General features: G+C 49.1%; 1 protein-coding gene across 1 annotated transcript in view; it reads left to right on the top strand.

Annotated features, from left to right (window-relative positions):
- The window catches only part of LOC112550515 (protein eva-1 homolog C-like), a 52,543-nt gene that overhangs the window by 17,308 nt on the left and 19,657 nt on the right, over window positions 1-15,578 (top strand). The window contains exon 2 of the mRNA XM_025205948.1: window positions 11,308-11,507. Coding sequence (XP_025061733.1) covers window positions 11,308-11,507 — 200 coding nt within the window. The remainder of the gene's footprint in view (window positions 1-11,307; window positions 11,508-15,578) is intronic.

Here is a 15,578-nt window from a genome sequence, read left to right on the forward strand (position 1 = left end):
CAATAATGACTCCGAGATCCCTTTCTGCCTCTGTGCTTTCAAGAAGGGAACTCCCCAGCCTGTATGTATGCTGTGGATTCCTTCTCCCAAGGTGCAGCACCCTGCAGTTGTCTACGTTGAACCCCATCCTATTCTCGTCTGCCCACTTTTATACATTCACTCATATGGCCAAGCAAGTCCTGAAATTTCAGTTACAGAAAATCCCAACTAGGGGATAATAAATGATGGAAGAGGAGGACAACCCTTCCATCTTTTAGCACAGAGGTGGGCAATTATTTCAGCTAGAGGGCCACTTAACGAGTTTTGGTGAGGTGTTGAGGGCTGCACACAAAATCTTTTAGAAGGTATCATTTTAACAAATTATAGATAAAAAAATCATATATTAAAAACCAAACATCACTATAACATATTTTAATTTTATTTTAAAAAGTAATTTTTGTCCTGATTTGTTTTTGGTTTTTTTGAGTAGCATACATAGAGGTGATTGCATAATAGCTCAAAAGGAAGCCTTACTTTTATATATTGTGTGGGTGGGATGGGAGTGTGGGGGGTGCGGGATGGGTGTGGGGGGGCATGCGCGTATGTGTTGGGAGGGGTCTGCCTGGGCACTAGGTCCCAGGAGCTGGCTGGGGGTAGGGGAGGAAGGAGTGGCAGGGGGCATGTGCAGCAGAGCTCGCCTGGGCAGTGCAGTGTAGGTGTGGTCCATGGCTGTCCCCGCAGTTCTCCACATGGGTCTGAGCCCCACTCACTCCCACCTCGGGCAGCTTGTGCCATGCTCCCACCCGTGTCTGCTGGCCCTGGCCCCACCCCGGCCAGGGCACACAGCTTCACAGTGGGGCTGCTGCTGCTGCTGTGGCTGCAGCTGCCCAACTACTGCTCAGCTCCCCGAACCTCCACTGACTTCTCCTCCAACTTCTGCCCCTGCTGTGCTGGGTGGGGGGAGTGGGTGGAAGGTAGCTGGGAGCTGGAGCTGGAGCTGGAGCTGGAGCCATCTGGCTGAAGCTTCCCCCCACATGGAGTGGCACAGCAGGAGCAGGAGGAGCCACTGAAGGTGGGGGGAAACTGAGCAATACCCAGGTGGCTGCAGCCATGCCAGAAGCAGCCCAGCCGGGAAGCTGTGCATGTTGGCTGGGGGCAGCAGGCATGGATGGGGGCAACCACAGGCCAGATCCAGTCAATTGGCAGCTGGCCTCCATGGTCCAGGTACAATCAGTTGGTGGGCTGGATCTGGCCAGTGGGCTATATTTTGCCCACCCCTGTGTTAGCCCAATAATTTATTGGTTAGGGCTCTAAGCCAGAGAGCAAGAGCCCTAGGTTCTAGACTTCACTGGACCAAAGACTATGTATGCATTGCCCAGTCTCTTCTTCTTCAAGCTGGCCCATTGCTTAACTCTTGGACAAGCAGCACCAAAGAAGTCTTTGCCCTAATAGGATCTTGAATATAGGTTACAGCCCAAGATCCCTGCCCTTGTGGGGCAGCCTGTCACCAAGACCCTCCTCAGCTCACATATCTCCCTCTCTCAGCTGCCAGGTGCTTAGCTTCAAAAGGAAGGCTGACATTTAGCGTGGTTTCCTGGGAAGCAGGAAACACAGGCTTAAGCCCCACTCTGAGTATGAGAGGGCCTAGAACCAGGTTTCCTATTCCCAGTGTGAGTACCTTATGTGAGACTGTTATCAGACTAACACACTGGAGCATCCTCTTTCATTTCATTACTGGCAGGTATATGCTCAGGTTGTCCTGTTTCAGCAGAGGGTGAGCTAGTTCCAAACCTGCAGTTAAGCATCCACATCTGTGACTTTATCATTTAGGTATATCAAGTAAAACAGGAATAAGCCCTACTACATGTTTAGAGTACAATTGATGGCATGTGATAATGTGGCATGGGGGATTATATTATTCATTTTTCATATTTAGTGATGTAAGAACCTCTATTTTTATCTGACCTGCATTGGCTGCAGGATTTTCTGGCTGAAGCCTCAGGTTTCCGTGGTAACCAAGAGGCCTTGCTACTGAATTTAGGTCCACTTTGCTGCAAGAAAGGATGGGCTTACCCTAGTTGCAGATTGGGCAGTCCCTGGGGGTGCTTGCCTGTGACACTGCCGACAAGAATAGGGAGCACACGAGTCTGTTAAATATATTGTGTCATGGACAAGAAAAGGCTCCCCCAAAGGGCCTTTCTTTCAAGTCTGGCCACATCCGTGGGTGCCAGCATGCACCCAGGCTGAACTGTGCACTGAAAAGGGAACTGGAAATAGATCCCAATGCTGTGTTGTGACCATGTCTTACTTAATGAAGCCTTGCAGCTTTTGCTGCTTTGGGATTCCGTGAGAGTCCAGTTGCACTTCCACTGGTTTCAGTGCTGCAGACCTAAGCCCTAAAGGAGTCTAGGAGGGAACCTTTTCACATGGATCCTTCATTAGGTCAGTCTGTGCTATTAAACTAATATATATCTACAAAGTGCCTCGAGCTGGGAGGAACTTGCTCTGATTTTCATTCTTCTTTTATCTGAGTGAGACAGCTGCCCAAATGCCTGAGGTGTAGTGTGATGGCACCAGTAGGAAAGGATTTGTCTGAGAAATGCCATATACGCGTGTGATCTCTGAGCCTTGACCATAATGTTGATTCCTTGGTCTGTTTCATAATATAGAGATATTTTTTAGCTTTGCCTTCTTGCTGCTTCATTTATTCCCAATAGACCCAGTATTGCTCTGTTAATTGATTTGTGAAAATACTTTAAAAAAAGCCACAGGGGTTAGGTTGTAGCCATGTTGGTCTAAGGACCAACAACAACAACAACAACAACAACAACAAAAAAGCCATGTACTTCTAGCAAGGGAAGCCCTCTGCTAGAAGTTTTCATGTCAGACCGTGGGTTCATCATATTTCATGCTATAAAGGGCTGGATCAAAGTAAAGAGAGATGGGGAAGAAGCTAATATGTGAAAGGCTTAGTTCTTGTGTCACAACTGGGTATAATTCTACTGACTTTAGAGAAATTATTACTGACTTATCAGACTTTAAGTCTCCATGGACAGACCATTTCCTGTGGATGCTCTCCTCAGGGATGGAGTTTCATTTTTAGTGGGAGGGCCTCCATATAGAAAAACCTGGAAGAGATTTTGATGGAGCTCTGTGTAAAGCAATACCTGGCTCTCCTCTCCTCCCACAATCAAATATGCTGTCTCTTCAGCACTTCAAGTCCTCTACTTATCTGATCTCAGATTCTTTACAAACCAGTGCGTTGTGCCACAAGGCCACTAGATAGATTACAAATGCTGGCAGTTTCCAAGCAGTTGTATAAACTAAAACATCTGCCTGTTTCTAGGGCCCCAAAATGAGGCCCTTTCATAATGTTACATCTGCCCAGCAGTCACTTCAGATTAATACAAGCATATCAAAGTGTGGCAGGACACTTGGGGTGCCTGCCACTTTAGGAGGTCAAGCTGCCTGTGAAGCTGTCGGCAGGTGCGGGCCAGGGCTGATTGGAGTCAGCTGACCCAAGAAGCCAGCAGGTGAGGCTAGACCTGATAGAGGGAGACACCTGACTCCAGAGGGAATCACTTGACTCAGGAAGAGGGCAGCCCAAAATGAAGATGGCCAAACCAGGGCTATCTGAAGAGTAGGAGGGCCCAGAAGAGAAGGTGCTGAAGGGAGCGACCCAGAGAATCGTTGGCCTGCTAGTGGGACCAGGGCCCAGAGAGGCCAGAGATAGCGGCAGCAGGAGACTGCCAGAGCCACAGAAAGCCTGGAGTTTTCAACTGGCCCAACGCTGGGCCACGGCCTAGGAGATGCTGAAGGTCCAGGTGTGGCCACAGCCGAAGAGGAAGTGGTTGTAGAAACTGAGGCCCTGAATGAGTATGGCTGGGACAGGGCCATCGGATGTAGAGGAGGGTCCAGCAGTGCCAAGACCAGGGGGCCCAGAGGTAGGAGAACCAGGGGCAGAGGAAAGAGAAAGCTGATCCCAGAAAGGGGCTGTATGAGAGCCAGGGAGATCAGGGCTCAGAAACAGAGAGAGCTGGGGTCAAGGGAGCCCAAAAGGGTGACATCAGTAAGGGGTCAAGGAGCTCATAGATAGGGTTGTTGGCCAGGGAAAACATGGGTCTGGGGACAGTGGCCAGGGCCTAAGCTGGTCCTGGGTATGACCAAAAACTGCATCCTACTGGGGTTTGGGGCCATGATGGTGGTGGGACTGCTCATGGTGTAGCAGCCCCTAGAAAGTGCCACCAGGGCCAAACCCCAAGGAAGACAGAGTCTAAGGTCCCCTAAAGCCCCAGCCCCTGTTGCCTTGTGGGTAACCCTAAGGTGGGTAAAGACTAGCGGGGCAAAACCTGAAATAAAAGCAGAGGCAGAACCAGATGGTCCAGAGGCCTAGGAAGGAGCTGTGAGTGAATGGGACCAGGAGGGTCCAGTGGCCCAGCAAGGGGCCAGGATTAGTGTGGTAGTACCAGAAGGGTCCAGTGGTCCAGCGAGTGGCTAGGAATAGTGAGACCTAGAGAAGGGCCACATGAGAGACCAAAGGGTCTGGCAGCCTGGGGGGCCTGGCAACCCAGAGAAGGGCTGACTGAGAGGCCAAGAGGTCTGAGGACCCAGGAAGGGACCAAGGGATCTGGCAGCCCAAAGGGGAGTTGAGCGAGGAGCCAAGGAGTGTGGCAGCCCAGAGAGCGGCTGAGTGAAGGACTGAGGAGCCTGGCGACTTGAGTGGAGCTGTATGAGAGACGGAGCAGTCTGAAGGCCCAGAGAAAGTCTGTGTGAGTGTAGACATGTGACAAAAAGAACATCCACAATGATGCTGTCTGCAAGGCATGGGGCATGGTGTAGGAGAGGCATGGAGCCATGCTATTAGTCCATAAGGCAAAGGACCACAGCCACCAAGTGGTCATTACTGCAAAACCAGGTCTGGGAAGCCTTGAGGCAGCATCCCTTTTTTATTCATAAAACCATAAAAGACATCAAGGTGTGAGAGGAAAGTGAAGGGGAGACTGTTTCCAGAGCAAGCAGGGCAAAAAGGGAATTTTTTGGGCCACCAGGGGCTTACAGTAACCTCTGGGGATGCCACACTGCTACACAAAGGCAGGTTTAAACTAGCTCAGGCACCAATCGCAGTTTGGCTGCAGCACTGTGGAGTTCACTGGGAGTTGCAAAACCTATCTGAGAAACAAAACAAACCCTAGGAGGCTATCCCACTATGGGTTATATGCTTCCCTGACTAGTTTGCTACTGGTACCTGAGCTAGATAGTGTAAAGCTATATAACCATAATAAAGAAATGCCCACAGCCAGAGGTATTCCAGCTGCGGCCTCACCAAGGCCGAGTACAGTGGGAGGATGACATCGTGGATCTTGCTCAAGATGCATTGGTAGATGCAAGCCAGAGTTTTGTTCATTTTGCCAGCTGTGGTATTGCATTGGTGGCTCATGTTCATCTTGCGGTCAGTCACGACCCCCAAGTCTCTTTCAGTCATGGTGCTAGCGAGTGTAGCATTGCTGAGCCTATAAGTGCAATGCAGGGTTTTTTTCCCAAGGTGGAACATGTTGTATTTCTCTGTACTGAATGCCATCGGGTTTTCATCTGCCCACCTTGCACGCCTGTTGAGGTCAGCCTGGATCATCAGCCTATTCTCAAGTGTGAACACTGTTCCCCAAAGTTTGGTGTCATCAGGCAACCTAGCCAGTCTGCTTCTGACACCAGTGCCCAGATCCTTTATGAAGACATTAAAGAGTACAGGCCCAAGAATGGAGCCTTGGGGGACACCACTAGTCGCTGAGTGCCATGTTGATTCGGTTCCATCAACTACCACTCTCTGGGTCCGACCTTGGAGCTAGTTCCCCAGCCACTGGACTGTGGAGTAGTCGGGGCTGCAGTTGCCCAATTTTCCCATGAGGACATCATGAGACACCAGGTCAAAGGCTTTCTTGAAGTCCAAATATATGATATCAACCTTGTCCCTTTTGTCCAGGTGTTACATCACCTGGTCGTAGAAGGAAATAAGATTGGTCAGGCAAGACCTACCCGCAACAAACCCGTGCTGGCTGTCCCTCAGAATGTTGCCTTCTGTTAGCCTGCCAAGAATGGTTTCTTTGATAATTTTTTCCAAGATCTTCCCAGGGACTGAGATCAAACTGATTGGCCTGTAGTTTCCCAGGTCATATTTCCTCCCTTTCTTGAAGATAGACATCACATTGGCCCTCTTCCAATCTTCAGGTACTTTGTCTGAGCACCACAAGTTCTCAGATATCCTTGCCAGTGGCTGCACTATGATGTCTGCCAGTTCCTTTAGCACTCTTGGGTGCAATCTATCCAGACCAGCTCATTTGTGAGTGTCCAGCCTCTCAAGGTATTCCCTCACAAGATCTACACCAGTAGTGTCCCTCACCCTGGTCATCCTGCATCTTGTCAGGCAGGGTGGTCTCTTTGGGCTGGTGAAAGACTGACATAAAGTAATCATTAAGCATTTTTTTTGGGGTGTTGGTTGTCAGCTTTTTTTGGGTGTCGGTTGTCAGCTGCCTCATTTGATTTAGCAGGGGTCCAATGATGCCCTTGTTTTTTTTCTGACTTCCACGTATCTGAAGAAGGACTTTTTATTGTCCTTGATTCTTGTAGCCAGATGGAGTTCAGTTACAGCCTTGGCTTTACTAGTTTGCCTCCTGCAGGTGTGGACCAGTGCAGAATACTCCTCCTTAGTGGTGTTTCCTGTCTTCCATCCTTTATAAGATTCTTTTTTTAGATGTAGGAGGTCCATAAGTTCCTGTTAAGCCAAAGTGCTTGCTGAGCCCTTTTACTACCTTTTCTATGGACTGGAATGGACTTCCCTTGTGCTTTTAGGAACACTTCCTTAACGAGCAACCACTCATCTTGAACTCCCCTCCCTGTCAAATCATGGCCTCTTGGGGCCTTGACAACAAGCCTCCTGAGCTTATGAAAGTAGGCTTTTCTGAACTCAAGGACTTCTGCATTGCTGACTGACTTGCCAGCTTTGTGAAGGATTGTGAAAGTGATCAACTCATGGTCACTGTCACCCAGCTTCCCTTCGATTCTTAGGTCACTGACTAGTTCATCGCCTTTGGCCAGTACCAGGTCCAGCAGCGCCTTACTTCATGTTGACCCATAAACTTCTTGAAACAGATAGAGCTCATCCCCGCATGTGAGGAAGCTTTGTGGCTGATAGGATTTGGCTGAGTGCTCTTCCTATGTGATACCCAGGTAGTTGAAGTCTCCCATGACAAACATGCACTGTGTGTGTGCAGCCTCAGCCAGTTCCCTAGTGAATTCATGGTCCAGCTCTTGTTTCTGATTTGGAGGTCTGTAGTAGACTCCTACCATTGTATCCCCTTCATGTTCCCCTCATATTCTAACCCAGAGGGTCTCCCATCGTCCTCCTTGGGTCACATACTCTGCTTGTAGGGAAGTGTACTGCTCCTTCACATAGAGAGCTACACCGCTTCCCCTTTTCTCAGCATGATCTCTCCTGTACAGGGTATAGCCATTTATACCCATGGTCCCATAGGAGAAGTCCCACCAGGTCTCTGTTAACCCTATGAGATTGTTTGTCCCTATGGCTGTTTCTGTTTAGAAGAAGGACCAGTTCCTCCTGAAGGACCCCAACCTCCTGGCATTTGTATACAGGCAAGTAAATGTGCTGTTGGAGGCCCTAGATTTCCTTACACTCCTGGAAAATCTCTGTTCCTGGGCTGGGCTAGTGATGGGTTCCCTTGAGCAGCCTAACCTGCTGATTTAGTGATTGATTCTTGGTGAACTTGCACTGGTGGTTCTCCGCCCATCCCTCAGCGAGCTTAGTTTAGAGCCCGGTCAAGCAGACCAGCCATTCTGGCTGAAAAGAGCTTCTTCCCCAGTGGAGTGAGGTGAAGGCCATCCCCTCCCAACAGACCGCTGCCTCTCTCTCTGAAGTGCAGACTGTGCTCATAGAAGCCAAAGCCTTCACAATGGCACCAATGTCACAGTCTTCTGTTCACTATTTCAGTTTGTCTCTCCCTTCTCAGCCCGTGACCCGTAACTGGAAGGATTGAGGAAACAGCCACCTGTGCCCCCAGTCTCCTGAGCCCTGCACCAGAACCCTGTAGTCATTCATGACCTGGCTGGGATTGCTTCAAGCCGTGTCATTTGTGCCCACATGGATAAGGAGCATGGGATAGTGGTTGGAGGGCCGGATAAGTTTTGGGATCCTCTCAGCTACATCCCAGATACAGGCCCCTGGGAGGCAGTAGACCTCCCGGGCTAAGGGATCAGGTCGGCAGATAGCTCCCTCTGTCCCCCGCAGGAGGGAGTCTCCCACAGCGACTACTCTGCGATTCTTCTTAGGGATAGTAGCTGGTTGCATTTCTTTCTCACTTTCAGGAGCTGGCAGCTCTGCTGGCTCTACTGGTTCTGCAAGGGCTTTGTACCTTTTGCAGATATCCAGGGGGGCGATGACCCTAGGGCAGTGAGCCTTGGGGCCAGTGACAACCTTCATCTAGCCCCTGGCTGGACAGTATGGGAGCTCTTCGTGTCCACTTTTGTCCTAGCTCTTCCCTCTTCTTCCTTGGGGTGAAGGGCCTGGCAGTAGGAGTCAGTCTCTTGATCACTCTCGATCATCTGTACATTTCAGCGAGCTGTGAGCTATATACATCATCAGTCTGTAGCAGGGATTAGCGGTGTGCAGCATCCCCTGCTGTAATTGAACATGAAGAGATCAGCAGGGTGGATTGTTATGCGGTGCCCTCTGCACTAATTTACTGTGAATAGCACACTGAGCATTTTATGAGATTTAAAACCGATGAGTGCTGGAAAAATAAAACCCACCATTTCAATTTAGGGGGTGCAACAGGAGGCCTTCTCGGGGCTGATTTGCCTTTGGCCCACCCACCTGTTTCTGGGCCAACCGCCCACCTTCTCACCTGCCATGCCTTGCTTTTAATTAATTAATGATCTTAATTAGGCGGGAGGCTGCCCATTTCTTGCCCCGATGCCAGGGGGCGCTATCTGTGGCTCCATTCCTCCCCTACACTGCAGCCCAAGCCTTGCAGATGGTTTTATAAATTCTTTTTTGTGTCGGGGTCTCAGCCACTGTGAGCTCACCCCTTCTCTCTCTAGCTAGGCCTGTCAGTCAAAAAACCCCAGTAATCAGGGCTTGACTCCAAGGCTCTAGCTCTCAAAAACTCTAGTGCCACAGGGCTTTTTGAGACCCTTATCATGGTGCCCCTTGGCACTAATGAGGCCTCCTCGACCCCTCAGCCACAAACCACCAGCTATTAACATCCAACGCAAACCATAGGCTTCTATGGCCATATAATGGAAAAATAATAATAAAGAAATAAGAGAGGCAACATGCCTGCTTACTTTAGATGATCATGTTTCTGGTTCACAGCGTGGCGTATTCTTCCAAAAGAGGCTGCTGTCGCGGCACCGTGGGCATTGGCAGTCCCCCTCTCTGCTGCCTCTCTGGCCTTCTCCAGTCACTGTTTATAGGGTTCTGGCCTTCCCTTCCTGTCACCTGACCAGCTGGCAGGGCCTGAGCCTTAACCCCTACTTGATTGGCCAGCCGTGACTAGAAGGCTCTGGATTTAAAGGGACCACCCTGTTTCTTGGTAACAGGGCTAGGGTTCCCTGTTACAGGGGGCATAGAATGCAACCCTGAAGAACTAAACCTCCATCACATGTACGCCCTTGGGGGTTTTAAGTTGAGACTGGATGTTTTTCTTTAAGATGTACTTCAATCCGAAATATTCGGGTTTCTTGCTTAGAATACTGGGTAAAATTCTCTCGCCTGTGTTATGCAAGAGATTAGACTAAATGTTCGTGAGAGCTGTGATAGAGGCCCATCTTGTGGCTGGTCCAACCATTGGCCCACCCACCTTGTCTGCCATGCCTTTGATGTAACTTTGGAAGTTGTTTATAGGCGGGAGCCTGCACATTTACTGCCCAATGCCAAGGGCATAATACATGGCTCTGTGCCATCCCTACACCATTTCCCATGCCTTGGAGATGGCATCACTAGATGGCTCTGGCCCCACAATAGGCCTCACTTTATGCCTGCCTGACGTTCGGACCCCACCTGGATCCCTCCCCCTCAGGTGGTCTAATCTCCGCCCTCATTCTAGGCTGCAAAACTCCCTAAGCCCTTTTCCCTTTCCGCAGTGGCCCCCTCTGGGACCTTTGGACACACAGGCGCTGGCCTTGCCTCTAGGCTAGTCAGGACTCCAAGCCTCTAGCCTCTGGCTGTCCCTCACAGGCACCCTGGACCTTCGACTGGTCTGGTCCTGGCCCAATCATGGGCCAGTCAGGATTATTTTGGGTACATTATTGAGCTGCACACCCTCTCGTTCATACGTGTCTGCCTTCTCTGAGCCCTTCCAAACACTGTGCCACAGTTATTCTGGACCCCTCCTGGGCCTGCTGTTCTGCCCTCACTGGGCTCACTCACTTTCTACTCAGGTTGGCCTATGTGCTGTCCTTCAAGCCCCACACAGACCCTACTCTATGCAGCCCATGTGCCGTCCTTCAGGCCCCCCATATGGACCTTATTCTACGCAGCCTACTCACTCTCAAATGCCCCCTCACTGGGGCTACTAGGCCTTACCCCCTGTGGGCCTCAGGTGTCTGATGCCATACCTGGGACCCCTCACCTGTCCCGTTTATGGGGTAACCCACCAGGTCATGGGGGCTGAGGCTGTATGGTGCCCCATACTTGCCTTTTACTAGAGGGATACAGGTGTGGCATTTCCTTGGGGCCACCCCACCACAGGCAGTCCCACCACCCCATCCATCCCTAGCAGGGTGTAGTTTCAGGAAATACCCCAGGACCAGGAACCTCCTCCATCCCCATAGTTCCTACCCTTAACCTGCAGGTGTTCTGGGAACAGCAAATCTACAGCTGGGCAATGTTACTCCAGTGGCATCCCTCCAGCAACTCCCCACTCAGCTCTGAGGGTCTGGGTTTATACTGAGGCCGCCCATCCTTATCCTCCAATCCGGGAGCCCTCTTGTGGTCATGTGACCGCTTCAGTCATTAAGCCTAGTCACAACTGCCACTGCTGCACAGCCTATTCAAGCCTCTTAAAGTGGCAGACACCAAAGTTGCCCTTTCACAATGGTCCTTAAGCTCTATGCATCTACGCACTCTCCTGATTTGTTTCTTTAATAGCTTTGTAATTTTACCAAAACCTTGACAGTCCCAATCTGGTTCTCTTAGCTTAAACACATTCATTTATGAACCTTTCTGTATCCAAACTTTGCTGCTTCTCCAACTGGCTAAATTAGCCCTCTTTGCTTTTTACCCAGCCCTAATAATCCCTTGTGTTTTAATCCTACCAGGTTACCTTCGGAAGGTGCTGAAGAACCACACAACCCATGCCTGTGATGGGGAGCAACTGGTTATCATCTGTCCCCACAAGACCTCCATTAGCATCCTGTCTGCATTTTATGGTCGCCGAGTCCCCAGCCAGAACCTCTGCCCAGGCACCAGCAATATCTCTGTCGAGAGCAGAGACTGTATGTCTCCTACAGCCCGACAGGTAAAAGAAAAAACACCCATGAAATTCACGTGTGCCAGCCTTCCAATGGAAGCTATCCCTGTGCCATTCACAAAAGTTCTCAGGGTGACCAGGAACAGTTCAAAGTTAAGGCAAGAATAGAAATATTGTCTAGACAGGACCTCCTGAATGTTCCAGAGCTTCTCCAATGCTTCCCAAGTGGCTGTCAAACTTCTTCACTATTAGAACAGTGAGGCACTAGAATAGATTGCCAAGAGAAGTTGTGGAGTCTCCATCATGGGAGGTTTTCAAGAAGAGGTAGAATAAACATTGCTCAGGTATGATCTAGCAGTAGCTATGCTTAAAGGTCCCTGCTTAGAGGGTCTTGCCCCTCTTCTCAGGATGAGGCCAATCCACATCTGGGACCAGGAAGGATTTTTACCACCTGGTCAGATTGGTATGGACTGTTGGGGTTACCTTCTTCTGTCATGGAGGGGCATGGCCTGTTTCCTTGGATCTCTCAAGTGTACTAACAACCTTTGCAGTAGCAGGATACTGAATGCTGTTGTCCCTCCGCCTTATCTGTGGCATGTTAGGGTGTTGTGCCTTGTAGTTTTGTGAAAGGGTTGATTGTGTAGTTTTAGGAATAGGTTAGACAAGGACTTGTATGCTGTGATACAACTGATCATGCCTTGAGCAGGGGGTTGGACTAGATGACCTAATTTTTAATGATTCTGTCAGAGTCCTCTGCCATCTTCCTAAAGTAGTTTAAGACTTGGTGGTATTTATTCCCCTCTCAGTTCTGTGTCTGCAAGAGGATCCGAGGTTGTTATTTTGTCAGCAGGGTAATGAAGGGCGTGGATGCAATAGGACCTCTTTTGATTGGTTAAGTGCAGCTCATCTAGTAGGACTGCCTAGGCTGTGAGCCTAGGAAGGTGTAATATAAATTTATTTTTGATCCAGAGGTGGATTTGGAATAGTCACACAAAACAAAGCAAATTGTGAGAAACAGGTCTGTGGTAGGGCTTGAACCAGGAAAGAATGATGGTCTGGCTTCAGCACCAGCTTAGACTGCAACAGTGTGGGTCCAAGGCCTGCTTTGGTATAGCCTTCTGGTGTAACCTTGGATAAGTCCCTTTGTGCCTCAGTTCTCCAGCTGTAAAAAGGGAGGTGATAGCACTTCTCTTCCCTACAAAATGAACTGTGGTGAAGGTAAATGCATTAAAGACGGAGATGCTCATTACTAGGAAATATAGAAAGTCAGATCCTGGGCATCTTATAAGGCGGCACAGAGACCTTTTATGGATCCAGAAGGGGCTGTCACCCCTGCTTGGCAATGGGGTACAGCTGGAGGGAGGCAGATATTCCTGGGCAGATTCCCAGGTGGAAGCATTTAGAAATCTAAATGCTGAGGGAAAAGGGGATGCTGAAAGAAGTGGTTGTTGCTGGAAGAAGATGGAGAACCTTCATGGCCTGAACTGAAAGAGACAATGTTATTTGCTTTTGATTTTCTTTGATGAGGGCAGTGGGCAGAAAGCCTAAGCTTGCTGTGTTGAAGGAAAACTCCAAATAAAGGACCTGTGTGTCTTACTGGACCCTGAAAGAGGTATGGCTATGATTCACACTAAACCAGCTGGCAGAAGGGAGAACCAGTTCACACTTATACCTAAAGCTGTTGTGTTCTACCACCTAAGCCACAAGAGGCTGAATGATGAACCAAAATAAAAATGAACCAAAAAGTAAAAGATAGGAATGAAAATAATAAGAATAAAATAAGAATGAAAAATTTAAAAGTATTGATGTAAAATTTTTAATATACTTTATATAAAAATATGTGTAAAAGTTAATGAAGTTATTGAAATTAATGAAATGACAAATTAATTAAATTGCACCACTTTCAGTTATCTGTACATATCAGCAAGCTGTGAACTATAGACATCACCAGTCTATAGCGGGGATTAGTGGTGTGTGGCTCCCTGTGCTGTAATTTAGTATGAAGAGAACAGCAGGGTGGATTGTTATGAGGCACTTCCTGCAGTAATTTACTGTGAATAGCACACTGAGCATTTCATGAGATTTAAGACCCATGGTGTGTAAACAGTGATGGAAAAATAAAACAAACCGTTTCAACTGAGGGAGCATAGAATGCAACCCTGAAGAACTAAACCCCTGTCACGTGTATAAGGGCCCGAAGAGACTGCCTTTCACTAGCCCTTCAATCTTTGTTTTTAGCCCGGAAACCATCCAAGGCCAAAACAGCTGCAGATAGCACGCACCTTGTCTCGGTGACACTGGAATGAATTTGGAACTTTAGGAAATGTACGTGGCAGGGACTAAATACAGAAAGATTACAGTCTTAATATTCTGGGGTTAATACAGCACCAAAGACAATCAGTGTTTCCATTTTAACTCATGGTTACTTTCACTAATGATATTGTTTGAGAGGTGTTTTGTATGAGCATTAATGGCTAAAGGAATTTTTAATCTGATGCCTGGATAGTAAATACTTAACGCATAATATGCCACTTCACTGGAGAAAGACCTGTCTTCAACTCGGCATTATGAAAGAAACAGATTTTGTGCCAAACAGATGGAAAGCCAGCTAGAGGAAAAGGAGTTGAAACATTGCTTGTAGTGTGCCTCCTAGTCTGGGTGTGGATCATAGGCATAGGTGGGTTGGGGAGGAGAGGATTGTAAGGGTGAAGTTACATGTTGCACTTAGACCATACTAAAGGCACTGAAAATGTGAGTGTCTGCATATTAAAGCTCGTTAACTCATGCTAAGTGCCCTCTGAGCATCTCAAAGTTACATCATTTCAGGTGAGGGTTAACTCTGGGCTGTGCTACCTAGTTTATTTTAAGGTAACTTCAGTCTGCTCCACAGAGACAAAATGAGGAATTTGCAGCATCCCAGAATGCACTACTCCCAGCCCTCACCCCCCAACTCCTAGTGTCCTGGCTTTTAGCCACACCCCTGCTCACCAATTATTTGTTACTTGCCCTCTAGTGGCAAGTCAGAGCTGTGCAGGCAACAATCAGTATTAACCCGTGACGTGTGACTGCTCACAGCATGTTCTAATTCCAACCCCACTTAGCAGTCCACAGATTCAGTATGGGCTAAATGTAACATGTCACTTCACCCTTAACTTCATACCTACAGGCTGGGGGGCGACCTTCTCAGCTCCACCGAGGCAGAAAAAGATCTTGGAGTCACTGTTAACTCCAGGATGAACATGAGTCACCAATGTGATGAAGCAGTTGGCAGAGCCAGTCACACCTTGTCGTGGATCCATAGGTGCTTCACAAACAGGTCCAGGGAAGTGATTCTCCCCCTCTATGCGGCACTGGTCAGACCGCAGCTGGAGTACAGTGTCCAGTTCTGGACGCCACAGTTCAAGCGGGATGCAGACAACCTGGAGAGGGTCCAAAGAAGGGCCACTTGCCTGTTTAGAGGCCTGCAGGGAAGGCCCTACAAGGAAAGGCTACGGGACCTTAACCTCTTCAGTCTCTCCAAGTGAAGGCTGAGAGGGGACCTTCTGGCGGCATACAAATTTATAAGGGGAGAACAACATGAAGTAGGCGACAATCTGTTCACCAGGGCACCCCCTGGAATGACAAGGAACAATGGCCATAAGCTACTAGAGAGAAGGTTTAGGCTGGACATTAGGAAAAAGTTCTTCATGGTCTGGGTTCCCAGAATCTGGGAGGTGGTGTTCACCCCATCTCAAGAAGAGACTGGACAGGCACCTGGCTGGGATCACCTGACCCCAGGGTTGGTGACTCTTTCCTTGACTGCCAGGGGCAGTGGGTCGGACTAGATGGCCCACCGAGGTCCCTTCCGACTCTATGAATCTATGAACTGATGGGGCTTTCCTCAGGGCTTGAGCTGCTGCAGCTGAGAAATTGCCCCCTCTTCTCACAGCCCCACTCCTTTGATGATTGACCCTGCTTATGGGGGGGACAAGGGTTTTTTCACGGTTGTTGGCAGCCTGGCCACAGGCATCTGAGGCAGGCAGCATGTGTCTCCTCCCCTCCAGCCGGGCCAGGGTAAGGGGCTAGGGGTGGGTGTGGGGCTCCCTGTGGGCAGCAGTGGCTTCCCACTTCTTTGGGAAT

The sequence above is a fragment of the Alligator sinensis genome, unplaced genomic scaffold (genome assembly GCF_000455745.1).
Source record: "Alligator sinensis unplaced genomic scaffold, ASM45574v1 scaffold619_1, whole genome shotgun sequence".
Taxonomy (NCBI): Eukaryota; Metazoa; Chordata; order Crocodylia; family Alligatoridae; genus Alligator; species Alligator sinensis.